Below are 26,355 nucleotides of genomic sequence, written 5' to 3'. Positions count from 1 at the left end.
CTCTCTTTACATTTGAATTTCAGTTCAATTGTAAAGAGAGGTTTTGCTTGAGCAGACCGCACCGCTGTGGGCAAACAGAGTCGTATTTTCATCACAGTTCCTGTCCTCAGTGTTTGTTTGCCTTTCTGCCTTCATCCCCGTACAGCTGAGTGCCACAGCTGCCGCCGAGGGCGAGCCTGGACGTGGTCACTGTGGATACTGTCAATGCAACACGGGCGGCACGATGCAAGGTAGAAATATAACCAGAGACCCAAGTTATATGCTGAAACTGCGTCTGCATCTAAGCAAATCACTGTTTACGTCATCTACCTGATGACCAACAAAAAATCCAGATTCACTGTGGCAAAATTGCTCAACTTGGGCAATAAAGCTCCAGGTAAAATTCTTCCTACTACTTTGTTGTTTGCTATTAAGTGTTTTGCATCTCTTCCAGGACGCCCCGCTGGTGTTTGCACCTAACAGCAGCTCAAAACTCTCCTAATCCACTGCTTGCGGCCATGGTGAGTGTTTCTTGTTGGCAGTAATCATGACATTCACCACTCTGGATCCAGATTGATGCTCCGGTAGGTTTATTATCTGCGTTGTGACCCGTAATCGATAATCCAGTTGAAGGAGGTCAACGCAGGCCCAGATGGGGGTCAGAGGGCCTCCAGGGGAGGGGTGCCTGCAGGGGGTCTGCAGGGTATCCTCAGCAGGCAACAGAAGAAGTAAACGTCTGTTTATATACTGTAAAGAAAAATAAAAGTACCTTGGTGATGTTTTCCCTGGAAAGGAAAGCCAAGAATGAAAGAAAAAACGTTTTTGTCAACATATTGGCACCATGAGCTTTCTTGTACATGAAAAGGATGCATTCAAACTACATACTCCTAGCTGTGTGTTAAAGAAGCTAACTTTTCCAGAAACTTTTCCATGCAGTTCAAGGTTTGCTGAAATAAAAACAGCAGAAAATCTTCTACAGACCTGAACTAAATTATCTTGTTTTTTGTTTATTTGTTTGTTTTTTTAATGTTGCAACAACTATTGGGTTTTTTAAAAAGAACGGGAAAAGCAGGAATAAAAAGTGATCTTGTTTTTTTCCTTTGCACCCTACAAAAAATAAATAAATAAAAAGTCCTTTGACAGATTTGGAAGAGGAGGAGAGATGATGTGTTGATGACAGATAATTTTCAGTTTCAAACGGTTTTTCAATTTTCATTTAAGTTCCTGTCAAGGCCTTGTCCTCCAGGTAATCAGTAAATGAGGTGCGTTCAAGATGCAGACTGGCAGTAGATGGAATAGTAACAGCAGGATGAGGGTGAGAGGAGAGTGGAGTGGAGTGATTCCTAGTTACGTGGTGGGAAGTAGAATTGCTCAACTGCACTGAAGTACAGTTTTGAGGTGCTTGTACTTTACTTGAGTTATTTCATTTTATGCTACTTCATACTTCTTACTCCTACAGTTCAGAGGGAAATATTTCACTTTTTAGTCCACAACGTCTATGTGACAGCTGTAGTTACTAGTCACTTAACCAAATAAAGCAAATCAATGGTGACGGATTATTATACTTTTACTTAGGTAAAGCCTTTTTAATGCACAACTTTTACTCATAACAGAGTATCTCTACACCGTGGGTTTGCTAGTTTTACCCAAGTGAAAGATCTGAGCACTTTTCCCTCCAGTGCCGCAGGCTGCTGGTTCACTTGCACGGTCGCTTCAACTTTTCAACTGGGAGAACATGAGCATTGATTGTGCATCACATTTTAGCAGCTTATCCCAGTTTCCTGCTAAGAAGCTTAAGGGAGATGTCAGGAAAAATAAAAGGTGATATAAAAGAGTCTCATTAGTTACTCAAGTAAGATAGTGATTTCCAATTTGGATCCGCTCTGCAATAGGCATTATAAGGTGTAACTAATGCCTTTATTAATGGCTAATAAATTAATAAGAAGAATCCCTTCAGCTGGTGTTTACCTGCTTGTTCTGATCTATGCAGATGAATAATTTATTAACTATCAATAAAGACATTTCTTACCATGTAGAAGCTCTACATGCATGGCGCCTTATCAGAAAGTGGCACTTGAAATTTTGACCCACCAACCGAGATTAATGCGTTGTGACTTGGATTTGATTCTCTGGGAAGTGCCTGGATGAGAGGAGGAATAAAGATGAGTGTTTTGCCATCAGAGGTGTCATCACTGCACCCTGTCCGCCTCCACACACTGTCTCACACTGAATCATCCCCATCAGCTTAACATCTCAGGGGGGAGGAGGGGGAGATTTGTTCTTGGGACAGAGCTGTATCCGTCTGGGGTTCAGGAGGTTCTTGTGGGCGTTAGTTTGAGGAGGGATGCCGAAGAGGACTCACAAAAAAAAAAAAAGTTTGGGTGTCCCTGAAATACACTCACAGGCCTCCCATCCTGGTCTCCCCCCCGTGCACCCGTTGCGTAACACCAGGTTGTTGTGTGTGTGTGTGTGTGTGTGTGTGTGTGTGTGTGTGTGTGTGTGTGTGTGTGTGTGCGTGTGTGTGTGTGTGTGTGTGTGTGTGTGTGTGTGCGTGTGTGTGTGTGCGCGCAGCAGACAGGTCCTCTCCAGTGCTGCTGCTGTGGAGCCCGGTAAGAGGAGGAGGTGGTCTTGTTATTGAGCGGCCCGGCGGTAGAAGTTGCGCTGCAGGGGTGGGACTCTCTTTCTGCAGTCGCTCGGTCGGGGCTGAGCTTCGACTCGGCCAGGAATGCCTCTGGCAGCAGCTTTTCCAGACTCCGGCGAGCAGCTGCAGAAACAGACGGACACCTCGGAGCTGAAGACACACACTCCTCCTCCTCCTCCTCCTCCTCCTCCTCCTCTCCTTCGTCCCCCTGCTCCTCTTCCTCCTCCAGCTGGCCACGTCTGAAAGCTCCCGAATGCGCTGAAACGGAAGGAGTGCGAACGCCGTTGTCCCTCCCCTCTCCTCCACCCCCGGAATACATAGACCGGACCGGCACCGGTGTCACTGGATGGAGAGAGGCGCCTGAAGAAGGGAGAGCGGTGGAGTTGGTCTACCCCCTCCTCCTCCTCCTCCTCCTCCTCCTTCCTCCTTCCTCCCTACTGCACCAAAAGAAAACTCCGGGTAAGAAATGCGTGCTCACTCAGGCCATTTGGCCCCATCGAACACCTGCCATAACCCGCTGCGCCCCTGCACCCCTGCACCCCTCTGTGCACTAACATGCAACATGCATCGCGGCGAGACTTGGGACTTGCATGCGTCCTTTTTTTTTTTTTTTATTTTATGTCTCCTCTGGGTCTTTGTTGACAGCGAAGGGATTAATTTAAAGCGTGCGAGGCTTTAGCTGCGCCTGTGAATGCATCTCAGCAGACGGGATGGCGGGCTCCCTTTTTTTTTTTTTTTCCTGGCACGGCATTCCCGCGACTCTCGTCTCTCAGTCGACCCGAATATCGATTCGCTTTGCAAGCCGAACCCGAACTAGGAATCGGGTTATCGACGGCAACTGACGATCACGGCGTCCCCCCTCGGTGGGCTACGCGCGTTAAAGGGGGGGGGGTAGGAAAAATAGCAGCCCGGAGCGGCGGGAGCTGTCCGTCCAGCACCACTCTGCTGAAGTCCAGCTTGAAGACTGTGGCCTGGGGGGGGAACTTAGTGCAGGTTTGATGAGCAGCTTCGGGGCTGCGGCGTGAATTTCAACCAGATGAAAGTCTGGTTCGGCCGGTTTCGTTTGCCCACGAAACAAAGTTCGGGCAGCTTTTTCGGGCTGCCCATCTTCGTCCACTGACTGGGTAAAAACCACGGTGAGACTGAGGATCCTCTGAATCCAGGGTCTAATTGTAGGGAGTGCGTTAGCTCAGTATACACAATGTGTTTCCAGCTTTATTAATAAGGTCGACTTGACTTTCCCCCATTAGCAGAGTTCGCTGAATATTAATATATGTTGTTTAAAAAACAAAACAAAACCCTTCGGTGTTTAATTCGGTCCCAATCAGATTAAACACTCATTATTCCTCGTTGGAACAATGAGGATTGAGGATCTATAAGCAGTGTAAGTGTTGAGTGCCAAGATTTTGTTACTCTCCACAAAGTTTGCTTGGTGCTCGGGAGAAAATGAGTCCCTAAGTACTGTCAGATCGGACTGTGTGTGTGTGTGTGTGTGTGTGTGTGTGTGTGTGTGTGCGTGTGTGTGTGTGTGTGTGTTTCATTCCGTGCCACTGGATGTTCTGAATCGTTTGTTCCCAAGCGTCGGGGGGGTCGCAGGATAAACCTGAGAGGGTGAAAGTTTTAAGGGGCCAATCTTGGGGGTCGTCGCATTTGGGCAATGTGACCTTTTCAGGCCTCCAGAAACGACCTGAATGAGACGGTCTGAAACTTTCTGATAAGGCACCGTGCATGTGGAGTTCATACATGGTAAGAAATGTCTCCCGACTCAGACTTTATGCAGCCAGCGATTGCGAGTAAACGTTGCTTGACTCTGGGTCACGGCTTGGGGTTTTTTTTTTTTTTTTTTAAATTTAGCCTTTTGGCCACGGTGATCCTACAAAATGATGCAGACGGGGATCCCTGAACGCAGCAGGACGGTTGGCTAAAGGCTCCTTCCCGTCCTACCCGCGAGTCTGCCTGATGGGTTTATGTAGACATTGTATGGAGGCTTGGCTTATTTTGGAGCCGGCCGTGGTCCTGCTCGCTGTGTCTCAAGTTGACCGATTGTCCCTCTAATGCTCCTTTGACTCTCGGGGTCTTCTGACTTTTCTTCAGACATTTCAAACTCTTTGACATCTTGTTGACATGATATCACACTCCGAGTCCTCTCCCGCTCTTCCAGTGGGTTCCCGGCAGCTTTCTAATGATGCTGGAGGTGTGTGCGAAGATGCTTGGCATTAGAGGTGAAATAGCTGTGTGTGTGTGTGTGTGTGTGTGTGTGTGTGTGTGTGTGTGTCTGTGTGTGTCGCCGGGATCCTCGCCTCTGAAATACGACCTGCTCAGAATTCAATTCCTCCACCAGCATTTGCAATCATCTCAGCCATTCGTTTAACACCTACTCTCTTCCTACCTCTCTGTCATGGTCTTCCCCTGCCTCACACACACAGACACACACACACACACACACACACACACACACACACTCGGAGCCATAACACACCACATTTCCCTTCCTGCGTGTCTCCCTCGGAGGAAAAAGTTAACGTTATTACACTGAGAAAACCGAGAGCCCTTAGATGAACCGTGAAGAGTCTACGGCAACACCCGAAGGCCCGCGGCCATTCTCAGAAAACGGCCCTTCCCTAACGTCGAGCGGGGGCTCACACCTTAATGTGTCACGGCCGGTGTTTAGGGGGCAGGTCGGTCGCATGCAGCTGCCGCTAACTTCTCTCGGAGATGCCCCGGAGAGAGAATCGTGAAATAAAGAATCGCAAGATGAATCGTGTTTGTTAAACTGAGTTTCTCCACGCAGTTACCAGGCATTTAACGGCGTCGACGACACATAAAACCGGCTGCTTTATTGAGTGGTTAAATGTGGAATAGTTAAAAAGAAAAACACTATTACCATTAAAAAACCAAGGTGTAAAAATGTGGCGCTGACCGGCTGCTGGCTCCAGCTACTTAGTGTCCTCAGAAACATGAGGATGGTATCGATCTTCTCATCGAAGTCTCTGCATGACCGCAAACAGGATTCAAATACTGCGCGCTGACAATATGGCACCATATCCATTAAATTTGGCTCTAATGGTCTTTGGCCGACGCGAGACATTCATGTTTGTTTTGTTCCCAGCCACTTCCGTACTAGGAAGCGCCACGTTGGACGCACTGCAACTTTCAACAACTCGAAAATCACAATCTCCCTCCAAAAGGTAGAAGCGAACGTTATTTACAACAGGGAAACTCGTTATTACGCCAACTCTGCCACGACGTGAACGCGGCATTATGCCAAGTAAACAGAACAGGCTGCCAGGTGGTCCAGAGGAGTGGTGAACCAGAACGGCACTCGGTACCGCGCACAGGGCAGTGTTAATGAAAGTGATTTAAAAAATAAAAAATAAGAAAATTCCTGGATCCACCTCTTTAAACGGATCCGAAACCGACAATTTGAGGGCTTCTTCCCTGGCCCCTTGCCCCAATCCCTCTACCACGTTTGCCCCAAATCAGTTCAGCAGTTTTCTGCGCAATCCTGTTGACAAAACAAACAACAACAACAAAAACAACAGACCAACATGGTTGAAAACATAACGGACTATACAGATTATTAAACACACACACGGTTGCTGCAGTTGAAGCCAAAATGGGGGGGGGGGGTACTTTGCTGTCTCTGGCGCCACTCGTAAGTGGCCCTACTGTTAAGTGCCACGTAGATCCGGCTAAACGGAGCACGGGCTAGCAAGGCTAGCGAGCTAGGCTAACTGGCTTCCACCTTTTCCGAGGAGCATACAACCTTAACGGCGCAAAGGGGGGGCCGTCCAAACATTAAATGTCGTAAAAGGGACAAACTATCAGTTGTTGACTAACACAGTGTCGGCTTGTTGAACAAGGGGGGGAAACGTCGTCTTGTATCAACATTTGTCGAACCGCGGGGCAATGACGTTGCTGCCGTCAGTCGCAAGGACCGATGTGTGTCAATCGCAGAGAAATGGAAAATAGTTCACATTAGCTGCGTGTGTGAGGGGAATTTAAATCTTAGTTTGACTTTCAGGCCGAAAGCCTCCCGGTTAATTATTCAAAGCGAGATTCAACCTACAAATAAAATGAGGCAGAGCGAAAGCATAAAAACTCAGTTACTCTCCAAATACCTTTGGATCTGACTGCAGTTGCTTAATAGTTAATCAATAAAGCTGTGGCTTGGCTTCAAATCACTGCTCTTCCCCACTTTGGAGAATTTAGGCTTCCACCCACTTTCACATTATCGAAAGTGAATGAACCTTTTTCCAAAACATTAAGTCATGTTAGACAGACATTTTTGCAGCAGTAAGTGCTTTCCCTGTCCTGTATTAGCCTAATTGTGAGCTTGTTAATCTAATAAGTAGTAGGTGAAATGAGTAAGTGGTGCGGTAGGGCAATGATCACTCATGATTTAGCTTTTTAGGCCGAACACAAGGGCTCCAGACTGAGGCTTCACGATTACAGAAGTAATGAAAAATCAGCGGCATCGAAAAAGTCCATCCAGGCGTGGAAATAGATGGGAAATAGTCAGCAACTTCTTTAATTACCCTGACTACTGTGGTTGTACTGGGGTTCACCCATGTGTGTGAAACCGGGATCGAGCCGATCCTGGAAAACAGCATGTGCCGTGTCGTCATTTATCAGGATTAAAGGCAAAAACATTAGTTTACAAAATGACTCTGTTGTTAATTCACCCAAACAAGCGTTCTGTCTCCATTTGTCTGGTTTGATCGTGTTTGTACAGTTTTATCCGTTGATAAAACTTTGGATATTCTGATGTTTAATGTGGTTTAAAGTGAAGTCAGCCGGCTTTTTCTCGTAAGTTCATCACAAACTGTACAGTGAGCTTCTCTCTGTCTCTGGCAAAGAAGGAAAGAAAATATGTAACCTTCCAATTTCTGTCTCTGAGACTTGTTTAAGTAGCTCTTTTGTAATTTTTCTTACGTTCAAAGAGGCCATTTCGTTTTATTCCATTTTGAGTTGAACAATTTCCAAACATGACCTTATGCAAACTGGAGTCAAGTCTTTATCTCTGTTAGTTCCATAGTCATTGCTGTATATAGGTTGTGAAATGAAAACCAAAGACATTTTCGTGGTCATCCATAAAGCTCTTGAAATCTGATTTTTATTTGTTAATCCAAGGCTGATCTGTCCGCTTCATTTGATGGAATATGAATCATGAGTTTCTGAGATATCCTACTGATAGGCAGATCAACTAAGGGTGAAAACATAGCTCAGGTAAACTTCCTGTTTTTAGCCACAATACTGGGGGACTATCGCAGTCGGTCGGACATCTGGTCCACAAATGCGAACATGTCAGTTGGTGGGATGAATCCTACTGACTTTGGTGATCCCCGGACTATTGGTCCGGCACCGTCATCAGGTCAACATTTTGATTGATACTTTGGTCTGGGATCGTATGCCCTCAAAACTAATTGAACTCAGCCTCGGCCCTGCTTTGTTTTTAGTGACACTTAGCATAACCGTTAGCATGCTAACACGAAAAACTGAGATGTTGAACATAGTTAACATTACACCTGCTTAAAACCAGCACGTTAACATTGTCACTGTGAGCGTGTTAGCATGTTGACGCTGGCTGTAGTCTATCGTGGACATCCATTGCACAGACTTCGGCGTAAATTTCTACGGTTCCGGTACATTTGCTACACTTTTAGCAGCCTTTGGAGGTCGAGTGCCCGTGCCAAGAAAGTTTGAGTTCCGGATTTGTTTTTAACTGTGAGTGATTGAGTTGATTGGCTGCAGCGGGCCGGTTTCTCCCGCCTCGGCTGGCGCCACCGTTGGCATTTAAAAACTGGCGCCGGCTGGTGCAGTGCTACTTACACTTAACCATGCACCAAATGAGCTGTCTAAACCAGAGAGTCAAAGTGTAGCTGACGTGGAAACGGGTCGTTATGTGAGGAGGTAGGACAGGGAGAGAGAGGGAGATATTGCTTTGCTGCCTGTACACAGCTTTCGGATGTCGCGTTATATCCGGCTGCTCCGCGGAGCGCGGCGGTGAGGCAGTTAATTTGATTATGAGTCATTGGGCAAGATTAAAAGCAAAGTTGATTGATCAGTTGTGGGGAGAGTGAAGGAGAGAGGGTCAGAGGAGAGCAGCTGACAGGCCTGTAATCCCTTCCCCCTTCTTCTCTTCCCAGCTGCTTCATTTCTAATTGCTTTTTCAACAGACACTCATCACTTCCTTATTTTCCTCCATCACTTCTTTCTGTTAACTCATCCTTGTCTCACTTCTCCCCTTATGTAACCTCTCCTCAGTTTTTTTTTTTTTGTATTCTTTCTCCTCTTAATTTTCGTGAGTGTGCACATAAATCAGTGCGTCTGTTACTATTGATCGGACCTGTCTCAACATGCAGATCCAGTCCAGGGAAATTCTTGTCCCCCCCCCCGCCTCCTTTCTGTTAGCAGCCAGCAAACGGCAGCAGCTGTGCCACATCCACATCCAGCGTGCAGAAACTGCTGCTCTCTGAGCAGGTGTGTCGGGGTTCGCTGTTTGTGTCTCAGCTGCTTTAGGTTCAGCTGGAGAAAAACAGAGGAGGCGGCTTGGTTTGCATGCAGCAGCCACCGCGTCTGCTTCCTCTCTAGTCACGTTGGTTTTTCAGTAGGAGACCCTGCACCAGACCGCAGACAAACCACAGAAACAGCTGTCACACTCAGATACACGGGTCAAGACATTCAATCTTAGAACCATCGTTTTACTTGAGTACTTTTTTTTTTTTGTTTGCTGTTAAATGAAAGGCAATAGGTAACTTAAAGTCACCGTATGAAATGAACAGTGTCTTGGACAATGGCTTCGTTAATATTTACAATACCGAGGACGTGAAACAACTTTCTTCTATGTGACTGAGGACCATCCGTAGAAATGGATGAGGAATTACCGGCCAATTTTGCTTCTTTCTGAAGGTGAAAAACCACTAAGAAATCACCAAATCCAACACTCCAGCAGTGGTAGAGTTTTTTTTGTTTGTTTTTTTTTAAGAAGGGCATGCATCAGGTCATGGTCTTACCAGTTGCAAGAGATCAGGTGGCTTGTCGTGTCTTGTTAGAGGAGCATCTTTCACTCAGCTCCAGAGGTTATAAGGTACATCCACAAATAGAAAAATAAATGGAGAAAGGGTTTATATGTTAAAATCGTCCCCTTTGAAAACAGAACGATTTTTTTGTTTTTCCCAGTTTTCTACTTGCCACATTAAACGACACATACTCATCGCTTCAGTTTTAAGTTACACAGACACATCCCTTAGAGTTTGGAGTCAGATCTTCAACTCTGTTCCTTGGCCGAGTTCACAACTATTATTTTCGGGTGTCACTTATTAGCAGCCTTTATTTGAGTCAGAAATGAACTGGGGATGTTGTAATTATGGCATGCATCTTAGCACAGGGATGCTCTGTACTTTTAATTTGAAAAGCCTTCTTTGGAATTGAAACCCAGATGCCAGTTTCCACCATGGCTTTGGCTGATTTCATGTTTTTTAAACAGTTAAATTTTTTTTTAATGAAGCAAATTGTTTTATCTCATTTTTCACCCGTCTGAAGCCGACACACAGCCTCTTCTACAGCAATCAGAAAGATTATACTAGTAGTCAGTGCTATTTAAATGCCTGCAATACTGTGGCTGTGGAAGGCCAGATTTGATGGAGGGTAGATTTAATATATCCATCTGGCTCACACACACACACACACACATCTAATAACTCGGCAGGTGTTTTGGGGAGCAGACACATACACTCAGGGCCCGGTCAGGATTGCCAGGAGGAATCAAGTTTTCCCCGCTACTACAGACAACAACTCTGAGATATTGGTCTGACTCTGCAACCCATAATACAGAAGAAAAACGTTTGTCTCGTCGCAGTGTTGAGAAGCATACATGATTTTTATCTCTGACTTGCCCTGTGTTGATTTTTCCTTTGACAGCCTCATTACTGTACTGGATAATTGCACCTCACAAATTTCACAAGCTCTGTTCCATTGCATTATTTGCACACCGCAGCCTGGCGTGCAAGCGGACATCTTGACAAGATATCATTTCATGCATATCTTGGTAATTAGAACGTCCTTTAGCCAACTGCTACTCTGTGGGCGCTGGAGGAAGACAGTCTTTTTAGGCCTTGTGAGGAATGTGGTCAGACACAGAATCCCCGCAGCAACGCTGAGATAAATCTAAAGATGTGGGAGAGTGGAGATTGGGGGCATGAAGATGACACATCGGTGGAAAAGCTTTCACGCAAATGTTCACCTTTCCCTCCACGGCCGTGTGTTAACGAGCCGCCAGTCGAGGGAAAGTCTCATATTTAAAGAAGAAAATCAATGTGGTATAAATCACTGACGCATGTGATGACTGTTGATATCGTGGAAATGAGACATCACGGTTTAGGTTGAGATCCAGTGTGCCTCTTGCTCCAGTTGTATGGGTTTCAGCTTAATAACTGCAATAGAGAAAAATGTGAAAGAAGTAGGAATGCAGTGTATGAAGGCTCAGCGGATTCCTCCCCCTCAATGCTGGCATCTCCTCTGTTTTCCTTTGTCTGCCCCGACCCTATCACACCATCTTCCTTCTCACACAATCCTTGACACTTCTGCTTAGGTTTTATGTGGTGGATGGGACAATGGGAGACAGAGGGGATCAACATGCAGCAAAGGTCTCGAGGCAGATTATATGCTCCTCTTGTCGAGGACAGAGTGCGGGTGACGCCTCTCTGGTCTGCACATAAGCGAATACCCACAGGTGTCAATTGCATGGATGATTTGTCTTGTACTCGTTTGGACCTGAACATATTTTTTATTTTTCCATTTCAAATCCAACTCCTGACAGGAAGCTGGATTGGCCAGTCATCTTATTTGACGGGTAGGGCTGGTTTAGAAATTGGTGTGAGGCTGATGTTTTTTTGTTTGTGTTTTTTTTTTTTGTATATATTAATACAATAACCACTAAACTACCACTAATTATAGGCTGACTGCAAAGGACACCGGAGTCAGCTCTAGTACCTGAACACCACATGCTGAGATTAAGAGAGTGCATCATTAAAGCGAGCAGAAAAATTAAAAGAGAAGTTCCAAGATCACTATGATTTGAAAGAAAATTACTCTTACGATATCCAATTTAACATAAGTATTGGTTCTAGTGTCAGTTTTAAAGACAGCAGCTGGTGTTGATGAAGTGATACTTGACTTCATCTGACGGCCCCGTGGGAGTAGGCCAGACAAAAAGAGGTTGGGGAACCCCTGTGTTGGAAGATAATTGCACCGTTATGACTTCCACGACCTTAAATCCGCTGGCATTGAGATCAAATGAGCGGACTTTAAAAAGCTGCAGTGAATGTCCAAAAATGTGTGTGTCTCCCTGTTTTTCTGTTTCGGGCAATTTGGACTCCATAGTTGGTATTCTGCCGCCTTGAGACCACTGAAGCACCAGTTTCTCTCAGCCTCATTATTTACTAAATTTGTCTGAGACATTGTCTTGCTCACTCTCTTTTTGTTTCCCTTCCTATCCTTGATCCGCCCTCCTCTTCCTCTTTTACGGAGAGAGGGGGGGGGGCGTCTCAGAGTTTCCCTCTCTGCCAGAGATTCCCCATATTTGCTAATGGCACATCAGCAGCTGTCAGTGAGCCCTGCACTGCGTCAGCCACTTTAATTGGCCTGCTTGGCTGTGGTCTGCAAAGCGCTCAGCGGAATTGACTGAACCCCCCCCTCCAGCCTTTTTCTATATCATTAGTGTAATGCTCCCGTTCCCCCCCGAGCCGCTGAGATATGGGGAGATTCCAACAAGGGGGAAAGGAGGAGGGGAGGAATGAGTCACACACCAGCGACCATCTTTTTCTTTTTTTTCTTTTTTTTTTCAGTTTGCGGAGGCAGGAAGGGATACAGGAAAATATTGTTCTCCGCTGCCTTTGAAAAGAAAACAGCTGTTTTTAAGAAACAGCTATGAAAACTGATTTGAGTTCTTATTGTAAAGTAAACAAACCTAATAGCTGCAAGCACATTAAGCATATTCACAGTCAATGAGTTCATCTGGATTCCTTGCACTGTTTGCAGAGTATAGTACAGCATGTCTGTAACATTTATAGTACATTTGATCTGTTTTCTGTCACTGTAAAAAAAAAAAAAAAAATACTGTAGTAAGCTAGGAGATACAACTGATTACTTGTTGAATTACCCATACTGCCATGGATAGCATAATCCCTTGCCAAAGGGCCCCAAAATCCACACTTTGCTTTGCAGTTTCAACCAAAATACATGCTCATCCAACCCGGCCTCACAGAAATTACGTTGGTATGCAGCTAATTTGCAACAGCAAATTCATCTCGAAGGGAACATTATGTCGACCAGTTTACATTTTCTGTTAACATAGTATAATGAGGAAATATGGTTAATTTACGTATTTGTCAGTAAACGTATCAGTAAAATGTTCTCTGACAGCATACTTCATTTGTTTTCTGCCACAATATCTTTCAATATTTTATGTATAATTGTATAATTGTTATATATTATATGCAATATTTTTTCTTGCAGTCCAATATCCACATGTAGTGACGACAGCTTTATTAAACTTGGACCCAGCCAGTGATTGCGCTTGTCACCACGACGTAATCGGGGAAACGATTTAATAATATATAGTAAATGTCAGACAAGGTTGGTTCATGGAGGTAAAAGCACATTTAAAATGCCCAGAAACAAACAGGATCTGGAACACAACATATCATATTCTTATTTGAGGACTCAGAATTTTATTTAATTTAACACAGCGATGGAAGTCAGGACTTATTAGGTGAGACCATGGTGCATTTTATGGCCCGAAATAGGTTAATTCAGCCATGTTTTTATAATGTTGTTTTTAAAATGTTGTTACTGGCACAATGTATGAAAAGGTAATTTAATCATACACTGCAAAACAGAACAAAGTCTACCTTCAGTATAGTCAATATATTTTAGAGGAAAAGTGACTCAAGTTTTAGTCTGGATGATAAACCAAATTGCCATTTTGAGTGAATTCTGTAATTTTTCTTTGTGTAGTATCCTCCAAGCCAAAGTCTGGCAACAGCTCAGAGTGTACGGGGTTTTTCTTCTGATAGAGTTTTTGACATAAAAAGCCACTTGAACAGATTATTGTTTGGATTTTTTTTTTGCAGACTGGGTGCAGCACCATGTCCTCGGCTCAAAGTGGGGATATATCGGGCTACCATCCGAGTGGTGAGTGGACAGCACTGCGTGTCACAGACAGTTTCCTTTACTGATCTCTGCATGAGTGTCCCTGTGTGGATGAATGCTTGACAACTGTGATTTTATCTACACTGTTGTAAATGTGTGTTTTTATCTGAGTATGTGTATCAGACTGTGAGAGATGAAGCTGTTTGTGGATTTTCATTCAGTTGTGTGCCTTTATTCCCGGGAGTATTTGACACCTTTTGTCACCTTAAGCTTTACAAGACCTCTGGCCTCATCTGTTGCAGAAGGCCGTTGCTGTTACAAAACAAGGGAACTTGACCTATAATTGGCTTATCCATTGTGTTAGAAAGTAGAGATAAAGCTGTCAAAAGTCCTCCAACAGATGCAATTCATCTTGAGAAAGCGAGCTTGGCGCAGGCTCATAATCCCTCGCTAAAATGCACCATGAGATCCTCTGATGTTATATTCGGAGCGGCATTTCAATTTGTCTGTCAGATTTTGGCAGATTTTGTCCCAAACTATTACCTGATTTACATAAAACTCTATGAGTCGTGACTATCTCCCAAAGTCACAACTCACTGCTGAAAGACGAGGCTTGAAACAGTGGCTGGCTGTGTTCAGTGACTGTGAGCTTGTCAAGACTCCTACCGGTCTTAAAATAAAAAGCCTCTCCAAACTCTCTTTCCTGGGTTTCTCCCAAACCGTGTACTTCCACCGGTGATCAATATCTCCCCTTAAATGTAAAATATACACATTTATGAGGCCAAGTTTTATGCTACCACTGATAAAAATGGAGGTGCACAAGGATAGCTTGAAGCACCTGTTGTTTTCTGTGTGTGTTTCAGTGGTGCATAACCCGCCCGACTGGGAGATGGGGATCTACCTGGTGGGCTTCTTTGTGCTGCTGGGTGTGGCCGGGCTCAACATCTGGAAGCTGTGGAAATCTGGAACCTTCCCAACGCCGCCCCCCTTCCCCAACTTTGACTATCGATACCTGCAGGAAAAATACGGAACCTCCTTCTCAGAAGTCAGACAAAAGGTACATGCACATTCGTGTTACTCAGAAATGTAAAATATCATAATTGGTTGGCACAAAATAAATATCTCTAGAAGTTTTCCACAAGGCAGGGAGTCGAGAGGTTTTGTGAAGTTGATGGCAAAATGGCAAAAATCGGCCAGCTTCTGCGCCTAGACAAAGTGATGAGCAATCATGTGGCACGGAGGGTCGAGAGTCTGCAGGTTTTCCTTCCAGCTGGACGGCAGCAGCTGATTTCAAAGAAAAGTTTCCCGTGGCTGAAGGTTTATTGGTCTTTGAAACTCACCTTCGTTTCACCTTCAGAGTCTTGGGCCTCAGTGGCATACAGTGCTACTGACTATCTCTGCCTTAAAAGATCATTCTGGTTTATTACGGTTTATTCTTCCCTTTGTAATTGTGGATATCTTATCTATCTGTTATGATAACAAGTGCTAACCAAAGTAGTTTCTGAGATCTGGAAACACAGAGACGTTACTACAAAAATGTTTGATAGTCTAAGACATACAAGTGGGACAGTTTGGTACAGTTTAGGTAAGGCAGTTGCTCGTAGTGAACCATCACCCGAATCTGCAACTCCACTCGGCTTTACAGAGCTTAAGGTGAGTTTCAGCTGACTGTTTAGCTATCCGACCCACAACTTTACTGTTTCATTAACTCTCACCGCTCTCACAGTGTTGGTTTTGGCCACAGCAGGCAGCTGTTTTCAGTGAAAAAGCTCTAAAAATCGATTGTGCACTACCTACTCAGCACCAAACAGCAGCAGACACACACAGTTAGCGACTATCTGGAGGAGCGGTTAGTAGCTAAAGAGTCAGATATTTCCCACAGGGGTTGGTAGAGACCAAAATCAAAGCTAAATGAGAGTGAATATCGGGCTTCCATTTATCAGTTGGCCGGAAACACGAATCCAAATAAATGATAATGTACTGAAGCTGCTGGATGTGTAAATAAGCAACTGTTTGCTCACAAGTTCACCATATGAACTTAAAAGGCGATGATATGTCAGTTTTGTGTTCACAACTTGTTTCCGCTGCCCCCAATTGGCCAAAATAAATCAGTTTTTTGCAGGTTTATTGTTATTTTCATTACAGCAAACGTTGTTAAGAACTTGCCTTGGTGAGCTCTTAGTGCAGTATAGACAAGACAGCACTGAACACAGCATTCTAATAAAACCATCATATAAAAAAAAAAATTGAAGATTAAAGTTGATATATATGCTCTAACAGAAGGATAAAGTTTATTCGCCTATTAAATCCCAACTCTCAAATTACATGCCACAATTCCTGTCTTTTGGAACAAAAGTTTTTGGAACAATCCAATAAACTTTAATAGATTCGGCAGCATTATACCATGTAACTAATCTTACCTAAAAATAATCCAGTAGTTGAAAACAAGCAGAGGCAGTAACAGGAAGTTTTCATTTTTCCATCCCCAAACTTTTAAAATGATCTGTTTCATCCTTTTATCGCCTCCCTAAAGAGAGTGGCAGCGAACAACCACCGGCGGACGTCCACCACCTCCAGCCGCAAACCCAGCCTGGCCCTCGGCGACACCCCAGACGGCTTCAGGGACCTGGGGCACCTGGAGCTGATGAGCAGGGAGCTGGACCCGAGCGGAGTCGCCCAGCTCAACCGCTCCATCTCCACCGACTCGCTCAGCTCCATCTCCTCCATCGCCAACAACTTCGGCCACGACTTCACGGTCGGCCAGCTGGAGGTGACGCTCGAGTTTGAGCCGTCCCGGCAGCCGGGCCAGGGAGTGGGAATGCTCCACATCACCCTGCACCAGGGCAAAGACCTGCTGGAGAGAGAGGAAGGAGACTTCCCCGGCTGCTTCATCAGAGTCTCCCTGGGGCCAGAGGAGCTAAATGTTGGAGTCACACGGGTAAGGAAGTTGTTGTGTTCCTGTCTTTTTGTGGTTGTATGAGTATGTTATGTCTTCAAAAATATCGAAAGGAAAAAAACCCACTGAATTGATACGGTGTGGTTCTCCTCAGCATGTGCACCGACCTGGACCTGAGCATCAAAGCATGACGTTGGAAATATAAGCTTTACAAAATCATCATGTCTCACGACCCTTTCAAACACATGGCACGGTCTGATCACGACACAAGTTTGGATTTTTTTCCAATCAGAAACTGTTTCAAGTTTTGATAGGAGTTTGTGTTGCACCTGGTGGACAGTGTCGTTTATCTCTCAATGTTAAAGTGATTGGATTTAGAAGTTAGTTAAGCAGCTTATAGGGAATTAATGGCTTGAAGGTACCCTGCGGGTTGTTTGTCCAATTATCGCACTATGGAGCAGTGTCTTTAAGTGGGTCCCCAATGTTCTTGTCTAATGCGCGTGCGCGAGGACGCGCATGCAGCTGCACGTGGGTGATGCGATACAGATCTCTGCCAATGGTTTCACACTATTCCGCTGATAGGATGGTGATATAGATGGTGGTAATGCACCAAGAAACACAGCAATATGCATCAGCAAAATTGAGGGGAAGAAGAGGACTTCAAGCAAGACTGCTAGTGTTCATATAATCGCCTTTTCAAGCGTTTTATGCGGAAGGAAATGCCCTTCAACTCGTTTGTTAGACCCCCAGGATGCACACAATGTATTGTTGTGAGAAACACTGAATGTAAACAGAACTTGTGTTTTTTTACAAGAAAGATCAAACAGGCACTTTTAAAGGGAGCTCCTCACAGGCGGACTAATACAGTTTCGTGTACGCGGCTGCAACTTATGATTATTTTGATTATTGCTTAATCTGACAATTATTTTCCATCTAACTGATTAATCATTTCTATTATAAAATGTCAAATAATAGTGAATGACGCTGAGACTCTATAAAGTTTACCCGCGTTCGAATTACACTGTGGCTTTCGAGGGGGTTTCACTTTGTGTGCCTGGGGGGGGGTTGCTAACGCTGCACTGTTCAGCCAGTGAGAACCACTGGAGAAGCACATTGCACATTTAAAATGATCATTTCGAGATCGTTGCTTCTCGGGGAGCTCAGGTCTCTTTTATCGGAGCTTGACCAAGTTTGGCCCTTTTGCTTGAGAAATGACTCCGACAATTTAATTGATTGTCAAAATCAACTGACTAATCAATCTCTTGGCTAATTACTACAGCACTATAGTGGGTTCTTTTAAGTGTGAATGCATGTGCAAACATGGCTGGACTTACTGTATGTTAATGTCAATCCAAATTTTGTGTTATTATGCACTTTTTATGATGCGATCCTTTACAGTCCTCATGATTGTGTGACGGGAAAAGAACAGGGCCACATTCCTCCATCTGCTACACCTGCCACTCGCCTTCTGCTCTCAGCGCGACGTCGCCAGAAAATTCGCTCGTTTCTGCCTGGCTGTGATTCATCGGCATGGCGCCTCGTGTGACTGTGGTTTCGCACAGTTTGTGCAGGCTGACGGGGACGGCGCACAGACTCATCAGGGCTCCCTTTTACTTGAGCACATTGTCGTGCTTTATTAATGCGTTCAGGCCGGGGGTAATAATAATGGAAGCAGCCACTGATGCGGCGGCTTTAGTGGCTCCCCCCTTGAATGTCGAGGAGTGGTGAAGACCAGAGGAAACGCTGACATCAGCTCCACTCGCCCTGATGGTCAAGCCAGCGCTTCTCTCCCTCTCCCGCTCTGTTTTCTTGTGCTTTCTCTCGCTCATTTTCTTCTCCAGCTTTTCTTTGTTGTCGCCGTTTTAGTTTAGCCCATCAGCTGTCTATCACTCCCTCTTTCTCCCTCGCTTATCCTTTCTCTTGCTCGTTTTGCCCTCATGTCTTTTTCTCCTCATTTATTTGCCGCCACTGCTTCTCGCTTTTGTTTTGCCTGTTATTGTGTGTATGCCAGTCTTCTTTCTCCCTTTCACTGTCTCCTGTCTCTCACACTCACATATCCTCACACACACACACAAGCCTCTCTTTCTTTATTGCCTCATTTTCACCACACACATCGCCATTGTTATCCCCCCAAGTGATAAGCCTAACAGTGCAGACAGACAGTCTCATGCTGTGGATGGAGGACAGGTCTGTGTGCTGGGCTGGCAGAGGGATACTGCCTGCTTTGGACGCTTTATCTCTTCATGCAAATATTTACACAACAGCAGCAGGGCCTTTTCTGGATTCTGTAGGTGTTGGGTGTATGATTATGATGCTATTCAGCTGAGGCACAATCCAAGGTCGGCCTCACGGGCTGATTTGTAGCCGCTGTGCTCTGAATGCACAATACTCTTATGGTTCAGGCAGTTTCCTGTTTATCAATAAAAACTCCTGGTGACCTTCCACACCACCTGCTTTTACTGTTGCTTTCTGTTTCACTGCATTTGTGTGAAAGCTACGGTTTTTATTTCATGTATATTTAGCAGAAATACCCCTCATTGTATCTCACACTTCAAGAACAAACACTGGTCTGAAGAAAAACTATTAATAAATCCACTTTCCTCTGCACCTTAACTAGTTGCCTGGTAACCTTCAGCCGCTTTGTAAACCCTCGTTTCAGCACGTGCCTCGGCATCTGATGGCTTGAAATCAGCATTGGACACAAAGTTAGCGTCGGTCTCTCTGGCTGAGTCAGAGTCTGAGTCTCTCACTATAATCTAAAGGAGTCATGTTGTGCTCTGCTGGCCGGGCCAAACTGCCTTCAGACTGTATCTTTCATTGCAAAAGCTTTTTTTGCCTGCCAAAAGAGAAAGAAAAAAAAAAAATGTAATAGTCACCAGCAATCGGAATCCACCTGGTTTTGAGGTTGGCTGATGAAATAAAACACACAAAAAATGTTATTTTCCTGCCCTGAAAATGATGCTGCTGGAGTCATTATTCCAGGATGATACCAGGAGTATTTTTTCTCTATACGCTCTAAATGAACTTTTTGGTCTCCCTCTCCACAGTGTCTTCTACATTTTGTTAGACATGCTTCTGGTAAACCTACGCATTTTGGATATTTGGTTTCTGGTTGCTCCTGGTGTTCAGCTCAGCTTCTGTGTTGATTTTGACTGCTACCACTTCACTTTTAAAGGATTTGTTTTACCCAAATTACAAAAATATGGTAGTGGTACCTTACCTGTTGTGGTATCAACGCATGCAATTAGTTGCAGTTAATTTGCCCAGTTTTTGAGATATTATATTAAATTAGATTCAGCTTTAATGTCATTGCTTAGAGTAAGCCCCTGAACAACCAAAGGCAGCTTGTGATCTAACCAGAAAGTGCAAAGTGCGTTACGGTAAGATGTGCATTGAATGAACAATAACCCAGTATTGAGTATGTACGGTATGAATGGAGTTTAAACGTGTCCTCTGAGATTTCTGCCTCCGCTCGACAGTGAAGGTGGATAGAATTTAGTTTGTGGTGCCGATAACATTGAAAAATGGCATATAAAAAATTCAACAGCAACATGTCTGTCCTGAAGTAATGTCCGCATTACAATGGATAGTCCAGAGCACACACTGCCAGGAGTTAGATGGGTCCTCTTTCTTCGGTTGCAGAGTAATTCAAAACAAGCAAGTTCACCTCCACTGTATTGGATTGGCGGCAGAAATCTCAGGGACAGATATCGGACAGACAGTAACATGCATTTTTTTAATTGAGGGTGAATTGATCCCGCACAAGGATTCACTCTGCCTGTTTGAACCAGGGGTTTTCTCACAGCTGAATGAGTTATCATCTAATAAATAGAAAGTGTTTGGTCCCTTTTGTGCTTCACAACCTGCCTCTGAAGTTGAGTGAGTCAGGGAAAGGATGACGACGGTAACAGTGTTTCAGCCTACATCACTTCTTTTCTCAGAGAGTTAGATTCTTGCGTTTATGTGATTTATCTCACCAGCATTGCAAACAAGGCCTTTTCTTGCAGGTGTTTTGTTGTACCTCTGTGTTTACACGTACTAAAGTTAGCTATCTGACAAATCTACTTAATCCAAACATTGTCATAAATTGAGTTTGTAATCCTACATTTCAACTATCTCCTGCTTCCCACAGGTCCAGACGAATGCATTCACCGTGATCTTTGATGAGCGCTTCTCCATCCCCATGGACCTGTCCACTTTAGAGGAGTACAGCCTGCGTTTCGCTGCTTTTGGCATCGATGCTGACGAGAGAAACATCAGCGCAGGAGTAGCAGAGCTCAAGCTGTCAGACCTGGACCTGACCATCAGACCATTCAATGCTTGGCTCTACCTTCAAGACGTCAATAAGGTGAATTACAATACAAACACAGGGTGACACATGTTTGATGATACAAGGAATTAGAGAAAAATAACGCTCCAATAAATTCTAAAGTTTGGACTGTTAAGCACAGTTCCAATATCATATGTGCTACCTCCTACAGTAAACTAAAGTATCTAAATATTGTCTGCAACGTAAGGTGTAACAATGCATGGTGGTGTTGAGACCCCCCCGCTGGACATTCAGCCAAACTACATATCAGATACAAAAACAACAAATAACAACCAGAGCTGAGTGGATTACTTGCAAAATGATGCGATGCATAACTGATGTTATCGGCAATGTCGTGAGTTCTAATACAAAAACAGATATTTAATGGATTACCTTAATGCTATGACCATAGAGAATGTTTCTGATTGGCTGGAAGGTGTAAAATCATATATCAGAAAACCCCAAACAGTAATGCAGTTGACTGTAATGCGAATTCAGTGCACCAGGTACATAAGATTGGAGGTTACCATGGCAACAACACTGAGTGATTTTTGTTGTTATTTTTTTTAAATACGTAAATCTGACAGGTCTATATTTTTATTTACTTTTCACCATGCGTAATCACAGTACAATAAAAATAAGACACTGAACTCAGCGCTGTACTGATCATTAAAGGCCCGATCGTCCCCATCAACCCCACGAACAAACTAACTCTTGGAGTGTGTTGAACACCAGAGAATTAAACAGATAAGAGTTAATGATTATTCATGAGCATCGGGAATGGAGTGCACCATTGGAACAATTATAGGCTTTTACCATGGTTAAATATAATCAATTAATGGATTGAGCATTCTTAAAAAGCTGTTACAATTTGATTGATTCAATCTGCATTTAAATGATACACAATAAAACAATAAAAAGATAATTGAATCTGCCCATTTTTATTTCAGTTTCCTTATTCTGTTTTCCCATGACGAGTTAACAATTGAATATTAAAACTGAATCACAAGATGTTGAAAAGGGTTTTACAGTTGACATATTTATTAATACGTCTGCCCATCATATTCCATTTTACAATTTGTGTCCCGCGTTAACATTTACGGTTTCCATATTGTAATTACTTTAATTCAAATAGAGCTCTCTTTAATTTAAAAGATGTGTTAGCAGTGCACCGCCTAAAACTACAGGGCAGTAGTAGGAACTGGCCGGACTCCTGCCAACGCATAAGTTGCAGGTGGTGACAGAAATCATGACTCTGTAAAGTGCTTTCTGTCAAAGCATCGCCCAGACTGACACAATGCTATAATAAATGTTGGCCGCGTTCTGCTTTGACTCCACAGGCTGTTGACGCAGTCGGGGAGATCCTCTTGTCCCTCAGCTATTTGCCGACAGCGGAGCGCCTCACCGTTGTTGTGGCCAAGTGCAAGAACCTGGTGTGGACCAATGGCAAGAACACTGCAGGTCAGGGACATTCGTTTGTTTGCTGTTGTGAGTGTCTGTGTGTTTTATTTGTGAATGTGAGTAAATGTGACCTAGCTCGGTGTGTGAGTGTCTGCGTGTTTGTCTTTGTGGGAACTAGGCACTGCATGTACAACTCTGCTTGTCTCTCTCCACCATTAAATCTGTCTACATTTTTCGAAATGACTCACGTCTCGCCACTGAATAAAACACTTACTGACGCAGTAATAACAGACTCTTAATGCCAACTCCCAGAGGACTCGTTTCTCTTCATCCAGAAAGTCAGATGTATTTAATTGACTTGTTCATCACATTAAATGTCCACATTGTGTCGATAAAGGTCACCTTCTGAAACATTGTCATTATCTTCCAATGAGCTAATTGTATGTGCAGGACTGTGTTTCTAATTGATCACTCTTAAATCAGGAGTTTATTGCATTAACTACAACCTGTGTGTGTGGGGGGGGGTGTATATTTGTATATGTGTAGGTCGGGTTTTAGAGGCCTGAAATGAGAATCTAATCTTCCACTCGCTCAATCTCATTATCAGATCCGTTTGTCAAAGTTTATCTCCTGCAAGACGGCAGGAAGATCAGCAAGAAGAAGACTTCCACCAAAAGGGACGACACAAACCCCATCTTCAACGAAGCCATGATCTTCTCCGTGCCGTCCATCGTCCTGCAGGTGACACTTAAGACTGCGGACTAAACTAGTCCTGGATGAGGAAACGACGAAATGTGAAATGTATTTATCCACACCGGGTGTTGAGGTCAAGGAAAAAGATAACAAAAGATGAAATATGAAACCACAAACCACCGTTGCCAATAGTAACTCCAGCAGCAGTACTTACATTATTAAAGCAACAAAAAGAACATGAACAGTTGTGTAATTATATATAAACAGGTGTGCTGAAAATTATAACATGTTACTGTAAGTGGACTGCATGAATTTTACAATATTTTTATAATGATTACTTACAATGTGTTTGCTGTGAACATAGTTTTGAGTAGCCAAGGCTCTCTCCTGAGGTCTTATTCTATTGGATGTGTGCACTGAATGTCATGGCAACCCATCCAGTAATTGTTGAAACATTTTAGAGTCTGGTCCAAAGTGGCGGGGTGACTTACAGGCTGACATTGCCATCGGTAGAGCCACACCGTCAGTGTGGCTAAAAATCCTGATATAAACAAAAACTATGACAGCATCATTAAAATCTTCCCGCAATGTCAAATGTACCTTTTAAATGAACGGATCAGCCTATAAATATAGTTTAAGCCCAAAAATGTAATTGCTCTTACGCTTCTGGCTATTCAGAAAATGAGCAAAACAGTGATAAAGTTTGGTGTGAACGAAAGCTGATGAGGTTAAAATGCCAAAACCAGTAAAAAGTAGCAAATGTTGTTATTACAAATGCTCATTGAACTGATTGCATAAAGATCTGGACTAACCGTGCCGTTAACAAGACGCTGAGTCATACTGACATAGCAGGTTGTGTAACCATGTTACGCTGTTTGCAGGAGCTCTCCCTGAGGGTGACAGTGGCAGAGGCCACGGACGACGGCCGGGGCGAGAACCTGGGTCACGTGATCATCGGCCCCGAGGCCAGCGGGATGGGGATCACCCACTGGAACCAGATGCTGGCCACCCTGAGGAAGCCCGTGTCCATGTGGCACCCTCTGCGCAGGATCTAGTCCTGTCTGCCCTCGTGCATACCAGACTTGTTTCAAGTAAAACACTCGCTTCTTCGCGTTCCTTTCAACTCCCCCCTTGTTTGGTGACATGCTCAAATCTGTTACACTGTTTCGGCAAGATAAGAGTTTATATTGTGACCCACAGGAGGATGCTGTGTGTGGTCTGTGTTGCTCTGGTGGCAATTTTTTTTTCTTTTTTTTCGGAGTAAACACCCTATATTCATGTAATGGGGGAGGAATCTGAAAAGCAAGTGTTTGACTCTGAACTGGGTGTATCTGGGGGTATACGGATCGATTATACATTCAAAAATCCTGTCTTTATTATTTGGCCGCATTCTGGCTCGGATGCACTATGGCTGAGGGTGGCGTTTAGGAAGGAGCCGTCCATGTCCCAAACCACCCAAAGTGCCCACAGAAAGTAACTCATGAGGTGTATGATTCTGGGCTCGCTATATTAGTAAGTCGTAAGTGTTTTGGTTTGAGAATTGGGATGAATCCGGATTCCTTCTCCAAAAGTCTTGATCAGAAATTTCAGTTTGGACTGTAAAGTGAGTTTTAATTGAGAAAAGGTGTCCAGTACCCCCCCCCCCCCCTTTCTGCATGGTGCCTACTCTGGCTGTAGCCTATTATAGCTGTCTAGAAAACTGAACGACTGGACGGAAGGATGAGGTCGCATCTCTTTCAGGAAAACTCAAAATTTTTTCTTTTCAAGCCGGTCATTGATTGTTCCTACCTAATTGAATTCGTAGCGGTTTTAGAGCCGAGTTGGGTGGATTTGCTTGTGTAATTCGTTAACCGTGAGATTGAAAAATAATAGAGGTTTTGGTATGTTTAGTATTTATTGTGCTTTTGAAAAAAAAAAAATCCAGGTACTCTAATCCAGGTGAAATAATTGTAATTTGTAGCAGCTGTTACAGGGTGGCCAAATCAGATGTACTCAGCATATAAATATCACGTTACATTGTTCTATTTTTTACCGTAATTCATGCAATACTAGTTGCATAAGCATATTTAACAGTGTAAATAATGTACTACAGCAGTCTTCCCATTGACATTTTTTTCTCTAAATTTTGGGTGCACATCATGTGTTTCACGGTATTACATTTAATGACTCCAAGTTCATTCACACAACACCATATTTAACACCAATATCATTGCTGATGAATAAATTATTACTAAAACACCTCTGGGAATTTAACTTGTGATGAAAAGTATACTAACCCTCTTGAATGGGTCTACACTCTCTTTTCTGTTAGGGGCAACACCTTGATATTCTGAATTAATCTGGGGTTCTATCTCACCAGGCCCTTGTCAAACTCAGTTTAGCTTCTGTCGTCAAGCTACCTGCAGACTTCCTGTTAGCAGCGATGGCCTCCCCAGCTGAAGCCAACTGGAACCACTTTACAGCTTGAAGTTTGAACGGTAGTATCGCTTAAACAGTTTTGTTCTTTTTTTTTTTTTTGGTTAAAATGAAGATAATGTGACAAGAGTCTTGTAAAAGTCAGAATGTCAAGGTGGATTTTTATCTGTCTGAGATATCCTCGAAAACATTGTGCAATAGTGCTGATTTGTTGTAACTTTTGAATGTGAATTATCATGTGAAATATCTGCTAACTCTAAAAGTATCATCGGCCTTTTGCATTGTGATTTTTTTGTTCCTTTGGGAGTTGTTTTTTTTTCCCCAGCAGAACCTACTCTACAAGTTCTGAACACATTGCGCACCTCACTTTGAAAATCAGTCCAAAAATAACAGACCTGTGGTCAGAGAATAGACGATATTTCCTACTGTGCCAAATAATGAAGCAATATTTTCATTTACAATCAGCATTTGCATTCAACGAAGCTGTAGCCTACTTTCGACCATGCATGAAGTTATTTAGCACTTGATGTGAATGTGCCTCAAGAATACAGTGTATTGTGTGAATGCTGTTTGAAATAAAAGCAATTCAACAGTAATGGTCTGGCCACTTGTTTATCTTGTGGGGATGACCTGGAATTGTTGGGATCTGAGAGGAGGAAAAATAAAGATGTCTCACTCTGCCCTTATTTCCCATGGACTACAAAAGTCATCTGGAGGAATTGCAGAAAATGTAGACTGGAATTTGTCCTCGGTACTGAGGAAAGTTGTAGCGATATATAGTATTTTAATTGTAAATTGCATCTGTGAAACGCTGCAAGTTTGTTGGACATTACATACATAACATTACAACCCAGCCCTGAAAACCCA

The 26,355-nt window shown here is 43.7% G+C and overlaps 1 protein-coding gene across 2 annotated transcripts; it reads left to right on the top strand.

Moving 5' to 3' along the window:
• The first annotated feature begins 167 nt into the window (after positions 1–167).
• syt12 (synaptotagmin XII) lies at positions 168–26,065 on the top strand. 2 transcript variants are annotated; one of them, XM_040132115.1, is made up of 10 exons: positions 168–230; positions 434–500; positions 13,756–13,816; positions 14,638–14,831; positions 16,308–16,712; positions 20,803–21,018; positions 22,320–22,440; positions 22,988–23,121; positions 23,955–24,164; positions 25,433–26,065. In XM_040132115.1, exons 1-9 carry the CDS (start codon positions 205–207, stop codon positions 24,126–24,128), a joined length of 1,398 nt encoding a protein of 465 aa, XP_039988049.1. In that variant the 5' UTR covers positions 168–204; the 3' UTR covers positions 24,129–24,164; positions 25,433–26,065. The 2 variants fall into 2 exon arrangements, with proteins under 2 accessions (XP_039988049.1, XP_039988048.1); XM_040132114.1 differs by lacking the exon at positions 25,433–26,065 and having other exon boundaries at positions 23,955–24,992.
• The last annotated feature ends 290 nt before the right edge of the window (positions 26,066–26,355 follow it).

This window comes from Xiphias gladius, chromosome 8, assembly GCF_016859285.1.
Source record: "Xiphias gladius isolate SHS-SW01 ecotype Sanya breed wild chromosome 8, ASM1685928v1, whole genome shotgun sequence".
In the NCBI taxonomy this organism is placed as follows: domain Eukaryota; kingdom Metazoa; phylum Chordata; class Actinopteri; order Istiophoriformes; family Xiphiidae; genus Xiphias; species Xiphias gladius.
The sequence above is the reverse complement of the archived record's forward strand: the minus strand, read 5'-3'. Positions and strand labels throughout refer to the sequence as shown.

Excerpts from the sequence above, each read along its gene's own strand:
- syt12 (XM_040132115.1), top strand. The coding sequence starts at position 205 with ATGCAACACGGGCGGCACGATGCAAG. Across the intron at positions 231-433 it reads CACGGGCGGCACGATGCAAG|GACGCCCCGCTGGTGTTTGC; the intron begins GTAGAAATATAA and ends CATCTCTTCCAG. Across the intron at positions 22,441-22,987 it reads CAATGGCAAGAACACTGCAG|ATCCGTTTGTCAAAGTTTAT; the intron begins GTCAGGGACATT and ends TCTCATTATCAG.